The sequence below is a fragment of the Echinops telfairi genome, unplaced genomic scaffold (genome assembly GCF_000313985.2).
Source record: "Echinops telfairi isolate 266 unplaced genomic scaffold, ASM31398v2 ScPeMD7_3533;HRSCAF=4204_1, whole genome shotgun sequence".
In the NCBI taxonomy this organism is placed as follows: domain Eukaryota; kingdom Metazoa; phylum Chordata; class Mammalia; order Afrosoricida; family Tenrecidae; genus Echinops; species Echinops telfairi.
In genome coordinates, this window is record NW_022107432.1 from 18634539 (window position 1) to 18656115 (window position 21577).

The 21577-nt window shown below is 44.4% G+C and overlaps 1 protein-coding gene across 1 annotated transcript in view; it reads left to right on the top strand.

Moving 5' to 3' along the window:
- The window catches only part of TNFRSF21 (TNF receptor superfamily member 21), an 83211-nt gene extending 62001 nt beyond the window's left edge, over positions 1-21210 (top strand). The window contains exons 5-6 of the mRNA XM_030886908.2: positions 17953-18181; positions 19805-21210. Of these exons, the coding sequence (XP_030742768.2) occupies positions 17953-18181; positions 19805-20034 (459 nt within the window). The 3' untranslated portion in view covers positions 20035-21210. The remainder of the gene's footprint in view (positions 1-17952; positions 18182-19804) is intronic.
- Positions 21211-21577: the final 367 nt, after the last annotated feature.

The window sequence follows — 21577 nt, forward strand, 5'->3', positions numbered from 1 at the left end:
TATCCTGATTTTATTAAAACAACATGTTTTTCTTTAAAAGTGAAAACCGAAAACACCCAACAAAAATTAAAGAGCAGAAAAAGCTAACGAATGTGGAAAATAATAACCAGGACACGTTTCACTTGGGTCAAAAATGAGAACCAAGGGTTAGAGGTTGAATGTTAGCAATCTGCTTTCCAGTGCATTCTGCCCGAGGACAAAGCTGTCCCATCCCTGGTCAGTGGTGGGAGGGGCTTCAGAGGAGGCTTAATTCATGTGGGGAGCTGAACATGAATGTTAAGCTCTCCCTGTCATCCTTTGGGTTTTGCAAATGGAGTACTCAGGGATTTAAATTCTAATACAATTCCCTCCTCTGCTTTTGGATTGTATCAGTTACAATCTTTGGATCACAGGGCTGAGGTGCTCCTTCTGTGTGGACTTGAGATCATTTTTCTTTTGCCTAAATAATATTTTTCAGCATAGGTTTCCAACACTGAACCCTGTCTCCCCTTTCCCTGATATGTGAAAAGACTACATGGTATCATTTCACCTTTGATTTTGAAGGACAGCTAGAGATAGAATATTTGACGCACAGTTGTTTTCTATCAATGCTTTCCGTGGTATTATAGGCCTTGGTCTTTTACCTGCCTTCATTTTCCTTCTGAGTCAACGTATTTTTGTTCATTTGAAAATATAAAGAATTTCCCTTCTCCCTGCATTTGGTCCCTCAAGTTCTTGGCTGCCTTGGTTCCTCTCGAGCATCTTCAAATAAAGAAGCAGATGCACGAGCATGCCAAGGGACTAGTATCTTGTGTTCGATTCAACTTTCGAGAAGAGTGAGACCAGTAGCTTGAACAAACGTGGAAGCCGAGTGGGCAGGGAGTGCTGTCGATGGCCCGTTGCCTCGTGGTTTCACTTCTTTCCTCTGGAAGATGTGACTTCTCTCTCCCTCTACCTCAAGGAAGAATTTCAGGCAAAGTTTAAACAAGAACTAGTTCCTCCTTCTTTGTTGTTTAAGCTTCCCCTGCTAAACAACAACCGAGGTGATAGGGTTTCTTTTTGAAAAATCTATTCTACATAGCAAATTATGGCTAAGATACGATTCCAGGTACTTTGGGCAATCTGATTCCAGGAACTTTGGGCAATGCAGTGATGAATTAGACTAATTCAGTGCCCTCAAGGAAGCCTCCAGTGGAGTGGGAGAAATGACCACACATTTCTATCACCTTAAGGTCTAAATCCAAGAGGGCGGGGAGGAAGAAGGTGCTGAATAGAGAACTAAGCAGCCATTATGACTCTAAATTGAAATGTGTGGCAAAATTGTGCCAGGTTAAATGCTTCTTGTGCCAGCATAATAACTTTGGGCACATTTGGTAAATTACTGGGCCTCACTGCCTCCGTTTCTTCATTAGATGGTGGGTAAAACATGAGGCACTTTTGTGAATGTGACCGGCACTAAACACTCGGCAAATGCTTACAATTAATATTTGCTATTATTTCTACGATCAGGGGTCCTCAGACTTTTTAAACAGGGGGCCAGTTCATTGTCTCTCAGACCGTTGGAGGGCCGGACTATAGTTTCAAAAAAACTATTAACAAATTCCTATGCACACCGTACATATCTTATTTTGAAGTAAAAAAACAAAACGGGGCAAAAACACCTGGCGGGCCAGATAAATGTCCTCAGCGGGCCGCATGTGGCCCGCGGGCCATAGTTTGAGGACCTCTGATCTAGAGGTTAGAGAGGCAGGAGGCTCTCCTAATGACCTCCAACTCGTACACCTAATGGAGCCTGTAAAGCTCGACCACTTAGGATCACTTGGTGTCGGGCAGGAAGGTTTCTCAATTCCAAGACCATTTCGTGCACGAGGGTGGCTAGCTGGATTCAATGCCCAACTATTGGAAATCCCAGGGATTTGTAAATATTCATTCCTTACTGCCCATCTGAAGTTTCCTAGGCTGGCCGCGGTGTTTTCTTCCGTGAAGCAGTACAGGCTATTGGATGTGGAACGATTGTGATGGGCTTCCTTAGTTGCTGTCAGGACAAGGAGTGGGGTGGGGGTCCTAGTTGAGCAACTGAGTTTCTAGGTTTTTTTCTAAGAATTGATGTTGGTCAAGTAGAGGAGTTGGATAGCCATGGTAGACCTCTTCTTCCTCCTCCTCTACTCCTTTATGACAAAGTCCATTAAAACGCCTGTCATTGAATAATTGGTAGTTGAATCAGTGCTTCTGTTGTGTTGGTTTCCTTCTTTCTTGTAGTACGCCCATTGTTTGCGTCCCTACCCAAACCAGCTGCAGCTGGTTTCCAATCATGGAGACCCCAATGGGTGCAGAGAACTGTGCTCCGGGTGGGAGGGAGGGGGGGATACATGACTCGGATCTTTCAGAAGCAGATCGGAGGACACTGTTCCCAAGTTCGTCTGGGTGGGTGCCAACCAGGCAGAACAAGTTAGTAACCAAGTGCTTAACCCTGTGCATCACCAGGGACATTTGATCATTGTTCTTTGCCACTGTGTGCCAGCCAGTAATTCTGAGCTCACACTCACTCCTGTAGGACAGAGTAGAACTGCACGGTAGTGTTTCCCAGACAGCTATTCGTTACAGGACCATATCTTCACGTCTTTTCCCCGGTAAGAGCCACTGATGGGTTTGAAACACTGACCTTACCGAGAGCAGCTGAGCCCTTTACCATTGAACCCCTGACTCCTCAATACCTACCATCCTCAAGTCGATGTCAGCTCATCACTACCCCATCCTAGACTGGAAGTCTGTACGGGTGCTAACCACCTCATCTTTCCCCGGAGTACTGGGTTGGTGGGTTTGAACTACCCCGGTTGTGGTTACAGCCCAACACCTAACCCACAGGGCCACCAGGGGTCCTTGTCAGGATTTATTTTTTTTCCCAGAACCAGAAGAGAATGTATCCCACTTTCTTTTCCCTTCTTTTTCTCCTCCCCTCCCTCTCCCCAACTGCTTCTAGTTCCTGCTGAGATTCTGTGCTGCAGGCTGGGTGGCTTTGGCTGGTATCATGAAGTGGGAGCAGCCCAGTAGCTGAAGAAGCGCTGCGCCTTCCCTTGTGGCTAGGAATGCCCCTGCCTCGGCCGCAGAGGGGGCTTCAGTTACTGCCTCTGCCTCTTGCTTCCCAGCTGCAGGATGCAGCTGTCCTGATCTGTGGGTCTGACCGGACCAGCTATTTTCAGAAATTGAATGTTGGGAGGGGGCATTGAGGCAAATGGCAGCTGTACATTTAAATATTGTTGGTTTTCTGGCACTGCAAAGTGATCTTTGTCTTGAATTTTCTAGTTGGCTATCTCTTCCAAAGGGACGATTATTGTCTTCAGTCCTGATGCTGTTAGGTTGAACCAGCATGTACTTCGCTTGTGTTCTTTGCTGGGTTACCATTAAGGGCCAAGTCACTTCATTTGCTGGCTCTACCTGTAGTCCTCGCAGAACTTCTGGGGTGATGAGGAGAGTGGACATTGCTAGGAGACTGCTGCTATACAACACCCCCAAGTACATCTAGTAGTGCTTCCGTTTAAGGTGGTCACTGTGCATAAAAGGGCCCTGCCAATGACTCAGGCTTTGAGCTTCTACCGGCCTTTCCCATGCAGCCAGTGTTGTTGTTACCCATTGCTTCCAACTCACAGCGAGCCAGGTGTTGCACTTACCACAGGGTCTGAGGTTTTACTACATTTGTCAGCAACCTGCTGTAGAGCCCCAGCTGTCCGTCTGCAATGATGAACCGAGGAAAGCTGGTCCCTGCCATTTAAATAGCCCACCCATTGGGAGGAAGACATTATGGGTAAGAGTTAGAGTTCAGTGGGATAAGCTACAACAAGGGGCTGAAACATCATTGTGACGATGACGCATGCCCGGGGAGTGTTCCGTTCTGTTGCAAATGGGGTTGGTTGATAAGAGTTAGCGCCCACTTGATAGCAACAAGGCAGATAATGTGTCTTAGAAGTGTGCAGAGGATTATAAGATAGCATCAGAAGACAGGGATACTTGACCCACCGAACAACACCCAGGAGACTAGAGCAGAAGGAGGTTTGTTCCCTTGAAAGTTGTTTTTTAATAACCAGGCTATAGATTCCTTCAAGGGAACAGACTTACAACTCATGAAATGGCTTGGTACTGTGGCCCTCTGCCCAAAGATTTTCCTCACTTGTTTTCTACCCCAGGAATCCCACCTGCTTCTTCAGACTGTGGCAAAGGCATCTCTTTGACTTAGCATCTTGCTTTGTCTTGCCCAGTAATGAGCTTTTTGGAAAACTTTAACTGCTTTTGTGACCTTGACATTGCGGTACATACATACATTTTTTTCCCCAGTATACCGTTAAAGGAAAAGATGGTGTTGGCTTAAGTAGCATTCTTTGTTGTATATCTTGGTTGTCATATCCATTGCAATGGCTATGGAGAACTCACAGGCAAAATTCATGATCAAATGGTTTATGAAAGAAGTTGGCAGGTTGTAATGCAAGTGAGACTTGCTCAGGATATAGCTGTCTATATCAGGACATGCTGTAAAGTTCTTTTGGGTCCGCTAATCAATGCCCAAAGGGGCAGACACCTCTGCTAGAAACCTCAGCCGAAAGGTGTTCAGCTCAAGCTCCATGAGTCAGCAAACACAGCTCCTTGAATTAGGCGTCCAGAGACAACCTACAAGCCAACCTCTTGCCGCAAAGCCCTCAGCTTTACTTTTTCCAGGGGGTTAGCAAGTCCACCACTCTTATTTCCTGTTCTGGCGCCTGGTTCTAGTGCTGCTGCTCTGCTATGTTCTGGCTGTCCTCAGGATCCAGGAGGTTCACTGTACCGGGATCTGCGGTCCAGGGGATGCCCTCCACTCCTGGCTCTTGCTGGTCATGATACCCCCTCCTCCTGCTTCTCAGAGGGTTCATTTTATACCCAGCAGGATGGCCTTCCAGAGAATTCAGTTTGTAATTGCTCACTGATGAACCTATCAGTTCCCCTGCTTTACCAAACCCATGCAGGAAAAGGTGGTTTGGTGGGAGTTAGAGGCTTTGGCTAGCAGAGCCACATTAAGTAAGTCACTGTCCCTACATGTGTCACACAGGTAATTTAGTTAGCAAACGTGAAGCGACCACCATTGTGTGCTGAGTCCTAGATCAGCCTCGCACGCACGCACAGGGTCTGCCAGCGTGGAGCTGGCCCTTTTATGGGAGGGGTCCCTCTGAGTATGTGAACTGATTGGTAGAATTATTTTTTGTGAAGCTGCTATTTACAGGGATTGAAATGGGCTCCCCCCCGCCCCCCGCCCTGTATCTCAAGATTCAGAAAAGGCGTAGTTGATGAAGGTGTGGCATTGTTTACCCCTTTAATTCACACCCCTAGTGGTTTTTTCAAAAAGTACATGGGGTGGTGGTGGTGGGGGGTGGGACTCAACATCAATATGATGAAAAGAAGCTTACCCATGCCTTCCACGATCAGTGCTACAGCACAACTTTTTATTTTATTTTACCGGAAGCCTATATCAGGAGGACGCATCATAGCTTCCAGTTCTGGCCTCCTTTCCCTCCCCATGTTTGTGAGAGTGACGCTGGGAATATTGATCCCTGAGAACCAAGAGTGGGGAGACTTCGGGGGAGGGATTTCATTGTCGTCAGCCATAGGTGTTCTTATTCAGCAGGAATTTCCACATTTGAATCACTTACCCCTCGCCATTTCCTTGGGAGGAAGACTACCACTACCAATTTTCCAACAAAACAAAACATTTCAGAAGGAAACCAGATTTATCAGGAAACAGGATGAAATGACCAAGTTCAAAAATACCAGAGAAAAACAAGAAACCTTTCTTGGTGATGGTTGTTGTTTTGTTTTTTTATAATCACAAGAGTAAGGAAGGCTTTTTAAAGAATGATAAGCAAAACATGCGCACCAACAGGAGACACAGAGATAAGAACACATTCAAGGACATGCTGGTCAATACACAAGCCAGAAAGCACCACCTTCGAGTCAAAAGACAAAATAATAACTTAGATAGATCACTTATAGCACAGGTGTTCATGTCCTTAAAATAGGAAGAACTTTTTTGTTGTTGTTGTAATTTAATTAAGAAAGAGACCAAGCAACCAGCTAGAAAACTGGATAGTCAGTGAATAAGACAGTTCGTGGAAAGTGAAATACTGAAGGCTCTTTAAAATCGAGAGATTTTAAAACTCATTCACAATACGTTAAGTTCAAATCACATGCTTTGGGGAGATTCCATTTTAACCTCCCAGTCTGGCCAAGAGGAAAAGGTGTGCTAACACAGGTGTGCTTTCCGGGGTATTACGAAGGAGGAAGCAGGCCTACTGCAGATGGGTATGTAAAGCAGTCTCACCCTCAGGGAGGTCCACTTGGCAGTACCTACGAAAATGTCTACAGATTGGGCCTTGGTCCCACCTCTGGGACTATAGCCTATCTGAGTCAGAATCAACTTAATGGCCGTGGGTTGGTATATACTCAGCATTCGTGGGGAGAATTGCAGATGTGGATGGGAACATGGAATGTAAAGGGAATGGAATTTTCTATGGACTTTTGGATGCCCCCTCATAGATACAGATGCACATGCACATGCACATGCACATGTGACTTCATTGAAAAGACCCCCAGCCTTCTCTTGCGCTCAAGTAAGGCTAAGAAAGAACAGTTAAGCGCCAAGTCCAACTTACCTAACTTAAATTTGACTGAAAGACTTTCGGAATGTGAAGACTCCCTATATGGATTTGTCAGAAGGAGTGAGTCAGACCTTTATGGGCTAAACTCAATAATTGTTTTTTAAATTAAAAAAAAAAAATCAAGGCACAAGACAATGTGTACCCTATGTTGTCATTGTGTTTTTTAAAAATCTAAGGGCTAGAGAATATATCTTTTAAGAAGGGTTTCCAAAAAGTATTTGGAAAGGGGGAATTAGAAGGTAGTGCACTTTTTACATAAAATTCATGAAATCCCCTGGTACACGTATTTCTTGATATAAGACTATCTCTTGAAGAGAACACAAGAAATTGGTGACAGCAATTGCTACCTGGGAGGGGAATCGGAGACAGAGAGAGAAGTTTTGTTCATCCTTTTGTGCCTTTGGCACGGTGGACCATGTATTACCTCATGAGTAACGTTTAGAAAAAGGCAAGTAATTGCTTGTATAGAATGTATAGAATGGAGCTGAACCTTTTATGGTTTAGCAGGCTACTAAAAATGTGAGTTGACCCACCCCAGCTCAGGATCAAGAGAGTCCCCTATTCAATATCCCCCCCTTGCTTTTGTGAGAGGAGCTTCTCGGTGAGTCAGCTCAGGGCTGCCATCACATTCCTGTTGATGCCAGCAGTGCAGACAGCTTGCAGACTCACAGGCGAGCAGCTGGGCTGTGTGTACCCACCCGCGTGCCTTCCCTCCAGAGCAGCTGGTTCTTACCAGCCTTGGCAGCTTTGTGCAGCACAGCTTGGGGCTCCCTGCAGCCTTTTCCCTTTGCACACCCAAGAGAGGCACAGTTCTCCTCCTCGGGGCAAAGATGGCCCAAGGACATCTTGACTTCACCTGGGGAGGAGCTATAGCCCTGGGAGTTCCATTTTGAAATGAACTCTTAGAAAGGACTAGAATTAGCAGGTGACATGAACACAAGGCTATAGGCATGATCTTGCTTTGGGGTGGGATAAATAAGGGAGAAACTCAGCAAGGCCAGTTAACCGGATTGGGCAATTTTAAGCACTCTGCTTCTAGTCCGAGGATTGGTGGTCCCAACCCCCCAGGTACCTGGTGGGGGAAAATGTGGCTGCTGTGAAGTCTGCTTCATGAAGACCACACCCTTGGAGACCCTATGGAGCAGTTCTGCTTGTCCTATGGGTCACAATGGGTTAAAGTCGCAGCGGAAACAAAATCCTTTCATTATCTTGTGCTTGAGCGGAACTAGGATGGAAGATGTCTTTAAAAATAACTTCCCAGTGTTTTTGGAATTTCTTGGCCAGGTTAAGCCTGTATCCTCCCTCCTGAGGGTGCGTGCGTCCCACAGACTCTGCTGTTGGCTAGCTCACATCTGGGCAGCTCAAGGCTCAGCCTTTCCTGGGCTCTGCCACTTCCTTGGTCTGAGTGACCCAAGGGGAAGCTGAGCAAAGCATTTCGGACTCATGCTCTTGTGTTTGCGTCTATCATATGACCACTAGTGACCCCAGTGTAGTCTAGACTCGACATCAAGTTGAAACTCAGATTGCCCAGTTGTCAAGGACAATGTAAGATTGCAGCATGAGTGCTATTCCCTGCTGATGCAACGAAACCCCCCCTTGCCACCCTCTCCTGTGGTTTAGCTCTGGGCAGGGGAAAGGGGAAACAAGAAAGAGAATGAAAGTCTTTGGCTGAACTATCTATCAGAACCCTAGGGAAAGTCTGAGAATTGCTTGTCTTCAGATGACTTGGCTCCTGTCCCTTTTGTAAGACTTGGAAAATGAAGAAAAGGTGAAAGCACAGGTGAGCAAATACTCATAAACCCACCACCTCGCATCCAGGGGGATTCACACTTTAACATCTTTGCTTTCCTGACAGATCCGCATGCGTCTTCCATTCCATGTTACCATTTCTAAGACGGTCTCTCAAATGTCTTACAGCTGATCACCTTTCAAAGGTGTGTGTTGTTAGGCCCCTTACAGTTGGATCTAACTCACAGTGACCCGATACACCACGTAAAGAAACACTGCCCGGTCCGGGACCATCCTCACAGTCGTTGTTATTCTTAGGCTCACTGTTGCAGCCTCTGTGCCAATTTACTTCCTTGATGATCTTCCTTTTGTTTGCTAACCTTTGACGTTACTAAGTGTGATAGCCTTTTTAGGGTCTGGTCTCTCCTAATAACATGTACGAAGTAGATGAGATGAAGTCTCTTCATGCTCCCTTCTTTTTTTTCTTTCTTTCTTTCTATTTATTTATTTTTAAGTCATTTTATTGGGGTTCATACAACTCCTATCACAAGCCATACATCGATTGAAGTAGGCACATTTGTACATATGTTGTCTTCATTCTTTTCTAGACATTTACTTTCTTTTTTTTAAACATTTTATTAGGGGCTCATACAACTGTTATCGCACTCCATACACACATCAATTGTGTAAAGCGCATTGGTACATCATTCTCAAGACATTTTCTCTCCACTTAAACACCAGACATTAGGTCCTCATTTTTCCCCTCCCTCCCCATTCCCCCCTCCCGCATGAGCCCTTGATAGTTTATAAATGGGTATTTTGTCATATCTTGCCCTGTCCGACATCTCCCTTCACCCACTTTTCGGTTGTCTGTCTCCCAGGGAGGAGGTCACACACAGTTCCATGTAATCGGTTCCCTCTTTCCTACCCATTCTCCCTTTACCCTCCCTGTTTTGCCACTCACACCACTGGTCCTATAGGGCTCATCCGTCCTGGATTCCCTGTATTTTCAGTTCCTATCTGTACCAGTGTACCTCCTCTGGTCTAGCCAGACTTGCTAGATCAAATTCGAGTCATGGTAGTGGGAGCGGGGAGGAAACATTTAGGAACTAGAGGAAAGTTGTATTTCTCATCATTGTTACATCGCACCCTGACTGGCTCATCTTCTCCCCGAGACCCCTCTGCAAGGGGATCTCCAGTGGCCTACTAATGGGCTTTGGATCTCCTCCACTCCGCACTCCCCCGTGCTCCCTTCTAAGGAGCACCTGGCTGTACTTCTTCCAAGACAGATTTGTTGACTCTTGGCAGTCTGTAGCACTTCAGTATTCTTCACCAACACTGGAATACAAAGGCATCAACTCTTCGTCGATCTCCTCTAGCCAGTGTCTAACTTTCACGTGCATATGCGGAGACTGAGACCACCATGGTTTAGAGCAGCAGTGACATGCTTGGTCTGCAGCGCTTTAAAAAGGTCGTGCTCAGCCGACTTTCCCAGTGCAATGCATACTTTGATTTCCTGACTACTGCTTCCATGAGAATTCATTGTGGAGCCAAATAGGATGAAACCCTCCACAGGTTCTATCTTTTCCCCACATTTACCATGCTGTTATTTATCGGTCCAGTGGTGAGGAGTTTGATTTTCTTTACACTGAGTGTGCATTACCCATATGGAAAGCTGTGGTCTCTGATCTTCATCAGCATGTGCTTCAGGTCCTTGTTACTTTCAGCAAGCAAAGTTTTGGGAGTCAGCGTTTTCCTCTTTCCCCCTTAAATTTTTCTTTTTGCTTGTGGGTGGTGGGTGGTGAAACCTTGCTCAGTGAATTTCGGTTATTCTTGGATTTGAACCAGAATTTCAAACCTAATCTAAAAGTCTTTGTCTCTTGTTAGCTGGGATTTTATAGAAACTCCCACCTCACCTCTTACTGGTAAGGGCAGTGTCTTTTATTGTTTAAGGGCAAAATCACTGTGTACAGGAATTCTTCCGTATCTGAACTTAGGAATTAAGACAAATTCCGGTACATTTCTTTAAATAGAATTGCCAAGCCCTAGACTCTCATTATATCTGAAATCCTGGAGCTAAATAGATATGGGTAAGAAAGCTTTGCTTTTTCTTATGAAATCTTATTCTATTAACAAAGACATCAAATAGATTTGGTTATTAAGAGATACTTGCCTGGCAAAAAGGTTAGCTTTTTTTTTTTTTCTTAAGAGCCCAGCCTGACATGCCTATTTAAAACCAAGACTACACCCATTGCTCGTTGAGTTGAGTGATGCTTGGCCAACCTCGGTGTTACAGAGTGGAACTGCTCCATAGAATTTTCTAGACTGTAATCTTTAAGGAAGTACATCATCAGGCCTTTCTTCCTCAGGGCTACTGGATGGATTTGAACCTCCAACCTTTAAGTTAGTAGTCAAGGGCAAATCCTTTAGATCTTCCAGGGCCCATCCGCTTTACAGGGTTTGTTAATGTCCCCGAACAATTGGCCCAGACAGGGAGGTGACCAAAGAGAACAACATAGAAATGAGACAGGCCTGGTCTTGAATCACAGCTCTGTGACTTTGGATGACTTATTTAAACCTCTTTGAGTCACGGTTTTCTCACCTATGAAATGGAGCTAATGAGAGTTGCTTGACCACTAAAGGAGTTATGCAGATCACTTAGGTTGAATCATCTATCACAGTAACAGTGGTTTCTTTCTTAAAGTTCCCTGTAGTTTTCTAGACCCGAGTAAAAAGCTGATCAACTCAGATTGGATAGTTAAAGTAGTTTAAATAGGAGCTATGAGTGTGTTTTTCAAAATCATTTTTAAGTGATCCAGATTTTCACAAGTGCCACCCCCCGCCCCTTTCTTTCTAAGTATGATATGATCTAGAAGGGAGTTCAGATGGAAAGAGGAATTTCAACTGCAAGGGGATTTCCTCTGAAGATTAGTAGGCGTTTCAGGCTGCAGCAGAGGAGGCTGGGGAGCGTGATGGAAGCCAATTTGGTTGTGTCCGGACCCATGGGGTTAAGTTGAACTGTGGTAGCAGCCTGGTGAACGGCATCAAGGCTGGGTAATGAGGGCCTCATTTCAGGAGCTCAATGAAGCATCAAAGTTGTGGATTCATTTTGTGAAAACAGCGTGCAACCACAGGGAGGTTGCAATTGGATAGTAATTGAAAGTGACTCAGTGGTAAACCTTATTTGAATGGGCCAGTTGGGGGTACCTTGGAAGGAGGACCACGGGAGTGAGAGGTAGGAAGCAGCTAGCAGAATGAAATGGCTGTTGATTAAGACAAACATAAAATCAACATCATCTGAACTGGAGGAACTTAGGGGCATCCTTGTCTAACCTTTATAGTATAGAATGAGGAAATGGATCCGAATGGGGAAGTGGTTTCTTTAGACCATATGGCCAGTGAGTAAGTGTGTCTCCTTTCTTCCCTTGCAAGGATGTCCCACGATTGTCATGACTTCGATTTTTAAGGACGGTGGTGAACATGCAATTCATGTAGAAAAGATGGTTTCTGTAGCTGGAGCCTTATGTGCCTACGTGCATAGTCCACAGACACCCATGAATGGTACTGCATAAGAAAAACTTAACTCTGACCCACAACAATAACAAGGGGTGTCAGCATAGACCTGGGCCTCTAGAATTTTCAAGGGCTCATTTTTAGGAAGAAGTTCACCAGGTCTTTCCTCTGAGACACCTCTGTGTAGACTTCGTGCTCCAACCTTTCAGTTAGCGGCCAAGCATGTCAACTGTTGGCACTCCCCAAGGACTCTGTTTCAGTCTAGAAGAGAAGACAAGTAGATGTCTCAAAATCTCATTTAATTGCTAGACCATGCTTGCCATGAATAAGACATGGAAGGATTTCTCTTCCCATTCATGGCTCCGCTCATCATCCATGGGAAAGGGGAAGAGATTTTTTTTTTCAATTTCAAATGCATTTGAAATGGAGAATTACTTTTGAGTTTCAGTTTCAGGTTATGATTTCAATGAGCATTTAAGAAGAGACACCAGTGTTTTCGAGCTCTGCTTGGTTGAGGTGGGGGTGAAGGATTGGCATGATAGACAAGGCTCATTCTAGTACAGCCCCAAGTACAAGTTAAATGATTGTTTTCACTAACACTGCCACTCAGAAACATTCAAGCCCACCAATTTCAAGCAATAACCTACTCAGCAAGTCCAATTGGTTGGTTTCTTACAGTCAACGGTGGTAGCAACCCCCGAAGAAAATTGTCAAGTCAGTCAGTAACCAAATCCTAGGTGTGATCAGAGGTTGTGTAAGGTTGCAAAACGTCCCTTATCTGTTTGGGACTATTAAATGTAGTATGTGGAAAGACTAAGTATTCTTGCATGGAATCTAATCAGAAATACTGGGGCAAAGGAGACCGTCCTTTCTTCTATCCAGTTCAGTCTGTTGAATTGTACTGTTGGCTGCTTGGGGAGTTCTCCCTGTCCCACTTCATTTGGGTCTGTCTAACTTTGGCTACTTCATTTCCCACATAAGCATTCTGAGTTAGCATGAGTCTGAAGTAAAAAGAAATGCACTTTTTCAGTGTCTCCAAAGGCGCTCCAAATATCTGGCAGATGCATTGCCTTCTTGAGTCAGGTTTTCCAGAGACCTTTCTTCTAAGTCTTAATATCTGCCTCAGTGCAATAAGCTCCATGGTTTGAACACACCTGTGCCCATGAACACTTCACAGAAGTACAGAGAAGAGTCGGCAATGTGGATGATCTGCCTACCCCACTGCTGGGCTAAACAAGAACCGCTGCAGCCACCTTTTCAAGTTAGCACAACTCAACTCACCAAGTGAATACCAATCATATGACCCCCACAGGAGAGGGTGGAACTGCCCCTGTGGGTTTCTGAGACTGTAGGAAATACTCTTAATCAGTGGAGACCCTTAAAGAAAGAGAACAACAACAAATTATTGGGTTTTCCCCCTTGTTATAAGCATTAATACACCCTTATAGATAATTTGAAAAGCTCAAAGAATGAGTAATGAAATATGTTAACTCACGATCTATCTTGTGTGTACTTTGATAACTTTGTGCTCACAGTATTTTTAAGAATTGGGGAATCTGGCTCTCTTTCCCAGAATCTCAATCTTATTATAGTTGTTCTTTATTTACTGTCAACTCAGAAGGTCGAAAGCATGAATTTTCAGAATTAACAAAATAGTGGGTTAATCTCTTCCACATAGTCTTTTCTGATGGAAACTACTAGAGATCACACAAAGAAAGTAGAGTTGCAATGGTATAAACCTGCTCTAGTGGCCATTGTCATTATTAAGGTAACCAAACCAACCGGGCTGTGATCGAGTCAATTCTGACACATACATGGTTTTTGAGATTTTTTTTAAAATTCACTTTATTGGGGGGCTCATACAACTCTTGTCACAATCCATACATACATCCATTGTATCAAGTACATTTGTACATTTGTTGCCATCATCATTTTCAAAAAATTTTCTTTCTACTTGAACCCTTGGTATCAGCTCCTCATTTTTCTCCCTCCCTCCCCCACCTTCCCTCATAAACCCTTGATAATTTAGAAATTATTTTATTTTTCCATGTCTTGCACTGTCCGATGTCTCCTTTTACCCCCTATCTGTTGTCCTTATAGGTAGGTCATCATGATCACAAAACCTCATTGTTCTCCTAAAGAAGAGATTACTGGATTTGAACCATTGACCCCACACTTGGCAATCTGATGCTTACTCCACCATGGATCCTAATATTCAGTAAAGCCAAAACCAAGTCAAACTCATTGCCCTTGGGATGATGCTGACTCATAATGACCCTGTAGGACAGACTAGAACTGCACCTAAAGTTTCTAAGGCTGTAATTCTTTACAGGAGTAGGAGGACTTGTCTTTTTCCTGATTAAGGTAACCAAAGTCAAAGTCACTGCCATCAAGTTGATTCCGGCTCATAGAGACATATAAGACAGGGTAGAGTGCCCCTGTGAGACTGTAACTCTTTATAGGAGTAGAAAGCCTCTTCTTTCTCTTGCAGAGTAGCTGGTGGTTTTGAACTGCTGACCTTGCGGTTAGCAGCCCAACTTGTTACCATTATGCTACCAGGGCCCCTGATTTAGGTAAAGGAGGAATAAATATATAAAGGAAAGAGGAAGTCTCTGGGAGCGCTTTTAACCACACATACCTTTAGATTGTTAATCTGATAAGCAACCAGCTATTATTATGAAGTGAGGGTTACTACTACTAAAGTTTAAGTCAGTGGTTCTCAACATTCCTAATGTTACGACCCTTTAATACAGTTCCTCATGTGTTGCCTGGTACCTGGCTTTTGCTGTGGTCAATAATTTTGTTGTGGGAAGGTGAAGCCCGTTCTCAGGGGCATGTTCATATTCACCTGAACCTTAACCAGTGATTACTGATTTCACCAGGTCAACATTTCCCCCAAAGTATGTTGGAGCGCACATGTTTAATTTCTACTGATACGAGTCTTTTGACAATAGTGGAAAAGAAAATACTTAAAAATTTGAACGAATCGAGCTTAGGAAATACAGTGGGTGGACCCTTGTGGTCTGCTGGCATGTGACGTGTGGGTGGGAGTTTCTTTTTAAGCAAGAACAGAGCCCTATATTGACTGACCATGTCTTCCAAAGTAATGTCCCTGAGAACCAGTGTGCAGACAAGTGCTCTTTGTCTAATAGCATGAATAAGAAATGTGAACTGGCATGAATGGCCATGTGCATTTTCAGGGAGGAGTGGCACATGCCAGGCCCTATTGAATTAAAATTTTAGAAGCCTCTGCATGAAACTTGTCATGGATTGAGAGGGGGCTGCTGGGAATGCCTGTTCTTCAAGTCTTGAACGTACACTGGAAACAGAAACGGGTCTGGGTGGTGGCAGAGAGGAAAAGACTCTTGGTGCATTAGTAATCAGTGGTTTCAGAATTTGTAATCATTGGCAAACATTTCTCAGGTCTTATAAGTTGTAAAAGAGGAAGCGCTGTTTGCTTTGTGCCTTAGCAAAAGTACCATCCAAGGCAAGACTTTGATGTTCCAGTCTCGGTCTTCCTGATTGAAGAGGTTGAGAACAATCACTATACGGATGCTTAGTGGAGGGATAAGGGTTCTGAGGAATGATCATCTCACAGCTCTGGAGAGGGCCACCTGGTCTCCATATTTTCATCCATGCGAGAGAATTCATTAAACAAGCAAAAATCCAAACTCACGGCGTGGATCCAATTCCGGCTCACAGTGACCCTACAGGAGAGAGCAGAACTGCCCCTGAGGGTTTTTCAGACTGTAAATCTCGATGGGAGTAGAGAGCCTCACCTTTCTCCCATAGAGCAGCTGGTACTTTCGAACTGCTGACCTGGTGGTTAACAGCCAAATGTATACCTCCAAGACAAATAAGACTGTAAAATTAATGGTCAAGAGATGCTAAAAAATAAATGAGAGGGTTCTAAAGTATAACATGAAATAAAAGGGGAAAATAGAGATGTCAAACAGACTCGTCTTGAGACCTGATTTCCCCCAGCAGCTGTGTGCCGTCTCTGGGCCTCGGTTGCCTCACTGGGTAAGATGGGTTTCGACGTCATCTACCACTTCCCCCCATCTCTACTCTATTCCCATGGTTCAAACTAGGATCATACTGAACTTGGTTGTTAAGCAAGCTGGTTGTCATCCAGTTCATGACCACTCCATGCGTGTCAGAGTTTAACTGTGCCCCATCGGGTGCTCAGTGACTGATTTCCAAGGCACCTCTGGGTGGACTGGAACCTCTGAACTTTTGGTTGCTCCCAGACTCCTTGGCTACTATGAAGAAAGTCATTCCAGTTAACTCTGACTCATGTGACCACAGGTATTGCCATACAGACCTGTTCCAGAGGGTTTTCTAGGCTGGAATCTGTAGGGATGCCCATCATGGGGCCTTGTCCCCATAGTGCTGGCAGGTGGATTCACCAATCTTTAGGTTCAGAATTGAGCCCAAACCATTTGCACGATCCAGGGGCCTTTGGCTACTATAGGAGCATCCTAACTGGTCTCTCTGCTTTGAATCCTTCCTCCCTAACATGACGAGGCGTCCTGCCCCCATGTAAAGCCGTACCGTCTCCGAAACACATAGGGGAGGGTCTATCTTGTTCAGTAGGTGTGCTCGGAGTGGGAATAGATTCGATGGCAGTTTGTTATTTCTTTCTCTTTTTTTGGACACATCCACCAGAGGCTATGAAGCTCTCGTCATCTGGAATCACCTTCCTCCGTTTGCTTACTCTGTTTCTGATCTCTCTGACCCCCGCTCTGGCCCGGTGGGCTCCTTTACAGAGTCGAGACCTGGGCTCCCGTGGGGCAGGCCTCACTCCGCACACCCCACTTCCAGACACTTCTTCATCCAGTGTTAGCCTGCTTTCATTATTTTATTTAATTAGTGAGCTAGTTAGAGATAGATGTCAGAAAACCCCGGGATCTAATCTTAATTCTGACACTTACTGTTTGAGAGCCTGTAAGTAAGAAAGTCTCTGGTTCTCAGGCCCGGGTTTCCTTCTCTGTAGAGAGAGAGACGTATCCCAGATGATACTCCAGGTTCCTTATAGCTTTAGAAAATTAGATCCTCCAGGTGGGAATTTCCCCCCTCTCATCTCTGCCCAGGTCCCTTCTCAGAGGTAGCCGATGCTTTTATAATTACTACTTGGTGTAGATGCTCCCTCATTAAAAAAAAAATTTTTTTTTAAGATTTCTTGTTATTGTTGCTAGATGCTGTTGAGTCAGTCTCAATTAATATTGACAACAAAACCAAACATTTCCCGGTTCTGGGCCACCTTTCCAATCTTCCCTATTTTGAGCCCATGGTTGTAGCCGCTGTGCTGATCCATCTCATTGAGAGCCTCTCCCTGTCCCTGGACTTTACCACGCACGATGCTTTTCTCAGAAACTGGTCCCTCTTGGAAACATGACCAAAGAACTTGAGATGAAGTCTTGCCATCTTTGCTTCAAAGTGACGACGAACATTGTCCAGAGATCTTTTGCAACGAATTGGCCCTATTCAAAACATCCTTTGACTTCAAAACAGCTAAATTGAATGAAATTCTAGGGGACTTCAAACTTTTCTTTGTTTGTCGTGATGTTTCTTCCTGGGGAGGACCTGGGTTATAGTTCAGTTGAGGTCTGTCTAGTCCAGACTGAAGGTTGTAGTCTGTAGTCTTCAATAGTAAATGCTCCGAGCTGTGTTCTCTCTCAGCAAACGGTCACCTGCATACTGATGCTCGTTAATCGATCTTCCGCAAATGCTGATGCTGCGTTTTAATTTTTTTATATTATTTTTTTATTTAAAATTTTTTGTGAATTAGGTGCATTTTTTAATTAATCCTCATAGACGCCCCCATATATATTTGTTGATGGATTTAACAATATGGGTATGTGTGTGCACTGTATCTAGCAATGACCAATAAGTTATAGACTATTGACATGTAAGAATTTTATATGAAAACTATTAAGTAGAACAAAACTCAGTGTCTGAGGATTGGTTTTGATTTCATTTTGGAGTTACCCCTTCCTCCCCGACCCCCCTCCCCGCTATAATTTTCACGGCAGATCATTTTTCTCTCCCGCAGCTGGAAACGGACAAACTGGCCCTCCCGACCAGCCCCGGTCCCTTGAGCCCGAGCCCCAGCCCCAGCCCCAACATGAAACTTGAGAATTCCAGCCTCCTGACGGTGGAGCCTTCCCCGCAGGACAAGAACAAGGGCTTCTTCGTGGATGAGTCGGAGCCGCTGCTTCGCTGTGACTCCACGTCCAGCGGTTCCTCCGCGCTGAGCAGGACCGGTTCCTTTATTACCAAAGGTATGGGCCCCCACCGACAGCAAGCGCGCACCTTCACCTGCTTTCCACCTTCACCGCCGGCAAAAAAGGCTCGACCCTTTCTGCCTGCCTTTTCGGCTGCCCTCTAGTAACAGAGGCTCCAAGCTGAGGCTGACTGAGAGAGACCCCCCTCGTTAGCCTGTTGGGGGCATGATGAACGCCATAGGACAGGATACAACTGCCCGTGAGGTTCTGAGACTGTAACTTTGTAGGCGTGGAAAGGCCTGCCCAGAAGCATAAGTTACCCTTCTCCTCCTGATGCTATCTAATGGGCTTCAGGGAAAGGCTGATAAAATGTAGTCCGGCAGGTTTGGGGGAAATAATTAACCAGAGTAGCTGAATCCAAAGATGTAAAGTATAACCTATCGTCTAGTATGAAGTACAAATTTTTTTTCATGAGTATATGTATTTTTTGTTTTTGTCCTTTAAAAAAAATAATAGTGATAATTAAATAAAAAGTGAATGTTTACAAAGCAGTGTAGATTCTAATTCAGCAATAGTGACATGAATTGCGCCTAAAACTGGCTCTGTTAAACTAGGTTGCAATTGGCAATACTTAAGGCAATATGGATGGATAGTTAGCAAACAGCTTGCTAGATTCCATTTTGAATGCAGGGTAGGAGATTAATATACTCCTACTGATGAAAGATTTTTGTGAGAAGTAAGCCTGGCATGAGGATTCCCAGTTATATCCTAGGGAGAGGGTAATTTGATCTGTTGTTACATTTTGTAAACTATGACATATTTTACATATGTTTTGTACACTGTGCATGTTTATAATCATTTATTTTGTATTTATACAAATAGTTCAAGTTTCTACATTGTTACTCATTATGTTACATTTTAAGGAAAACTTTATAAAAATAATGACGGTGATGATGATGATTAAAGTTACAATTCCTCACCCCAGTGTAGAATCTGCCCTGTGCGGCCATCCTTTTTCCTTCTCTGTGTGCTTCCCGCCATTCACTCTCAGCAGTTTGGTTGTAAAATAGTGCAATCGAATCTGAAAGCCAGAAATTTTAGAAAAATTTTAGACCGATGTCTAAGAATTTCCGAGAATTTCCCAGATGGAGAAAGAAGCAAACAAAACGTCTTCTAAAATTGTTTTTCAAGCTTCTCTAGCTCGGTATTTCAGGGAACAGTGGGAGTGGGTTATGAATTGAACTGCCAACTACAGGGCAGAGGTTCAAACCCATCACCATTCCCTTGAGAGACAGATGAGGCTGGCTGCTCCTGTAAAGAATTACAGTCTTGGAAATCTTAGGAAGCAGTTTGACTCTGTCCTGTAAGGTCAGCGTCAACTAAATTTATGGCAGTGGGTTTGGTTTCATTTAGGTATTCCAGAGTTTTCCCTCTGAGTTTTTAGAAGCAAGCATTTAACTCATGCTAATGGGCACAACAGTCCCTTCAAGCAGATCCTGGTTTGATCTCTATTGGGCAAATCTCGTTATCTTCTGTGTGTGTTGCAAACAAAAACTCATTGGCTCCTTAAAGTGAACCAAAGGTTTCGGAACTCATTTTGGAGACTGGGCAGGTCACTCTCCCCACCCCTCAAGCCAGCCCTTTAGAGGTGTGCCCATCCTTGCCCTCTCTCCCCTGCAGAAAAGAAGGACACAGTGTTGCGGCAGGTACGCCTGGACCCCTGCGACTTGCAGCCCATCTTCGATGACATGCTCCACATCCTGAATCCGGAGGAGTTGCGGGTGATCGAAGAGATTCCCCAGGCTGAGGACAAACTGGACCGGCTATTTGAGATTATCGGAGTCAAGAGCCAGGAAGCCAGCCAGAGCCTCCTGGACTCCGTTTATAGCCATCTTCCTGACCTGTTGTAGGACACTGCACTCTGGAATATTGCTCACTTTAGTGGCTGGGTGGTTTTATTGGATTTTGGGGGGGGTTTTGATTCTTTTTTTTTGGTGTGTGTGTGTGTTTAACAGAATATATGGCCAGTGTTTGAATTCTTTCTTTCCTTTTGTGTTTAACCCTTCCGGGAAGTTAGTTTCTAAGCCAAACGTTTTTAAGATGTAGCTGTTGCAAAAGACCCACCACTAAAGTTTTTTGCCTTTTTTTTTTAAGTTTCTTACTTCTCTGTTTTGACTTCTGATGCATTTTAAAAAATTGTTCTGTGCACTTTAAATTCACATAACCTACCCTCAGGCAGTGTGACTTTTCCTCCACACTGACTGCGAGGCTCTTATAAGTGTAGCGACATCATGTGAATTCTATAAGCAGTCTTCACATCGCTCAACACCCACACCTACTCCTAGTATTTTTATTACTATTATGATTACTAGTATCATCACATTATTTGTCTCTGACCAATTAAGACCCCACTTGATTTACTGCCATGCGATGAGATGCTGCGTGATCATTTTCCTGTCTTGTTGTACACTCATGGCTGAACTGGAGCGCACCGTTGCTGATACTGTGGTTTTCACCCGGACGCTGTATAGCACGCTTGATTCCCGTGCTTGTCTGATGCTAATATGCTCTGGGCTGGAGAAAGGAAATGCTGGAGTCACCAGGAATTGCTATCTATGGGGCTTATCAACAAAGGCCCCAAAGGAATTTGAACTTCATCTTTTAGGGTCTGAGCTATTAGAGGATATCTAGGTGCATGTTGGCAGGTCAAGAACGTGAATCCCTGTGGCACCTTTCCCACAGAGAATCTGCCCAGCTTTGCTTCAAACAGTCTCTTGTTTTTATACACACATAGTCAACTAGGTCCTGTCTGCCCTCAAGGCCTCGGTCTTGGTGGGTTTACGTCACCATTCAATCACTTAAATTAAAAATGGCTGCAGCTGTAAGAACTCTTGTCTGATGTATTTGCAACTTTGCTCACATTTATAAGCATACCATCTAATGCTCAGTTTTGAGATCCGTATGCAAGGGTGGTGTGGCTCCCTTTGTGTGGCTGGGGGATTGTGGATAGTGGTGAGGAACTGATATCAGAAAAATGCCTTCAAGTGTACTAATTTATTAATAAATATTAGGTGTTTGTTACCTGAGTTGTTTGGGTGTGTTTAATTATTCTCTGTGAACAGAGGGCAGGGACTTGTTTAAAAAGAAAAGCTATAATGGATGATGGATGGGAATGAGTAGACGGATCCCCCTCACCCCCCTGCGGATGATTTCAGGACTAGTAGCTAGACCAGAGGGTGTACACTGGTACAGATAGGAACTGAAAATACAGGGAATCCAGGGCGGATGAGCCCTACAGGACCAGTGGTGTGAGTGGCGAAACAGGGAGGATAGAGGGAGAGTGGGTAGGAAAGAGGGAACCGATTACAGGAACTATATATGTGACCTCCTCCCTGGGGGATGGACAACAGAAAAGTGGGTGAAGGGAGATGTCGGACAGGGCAAGATATGACA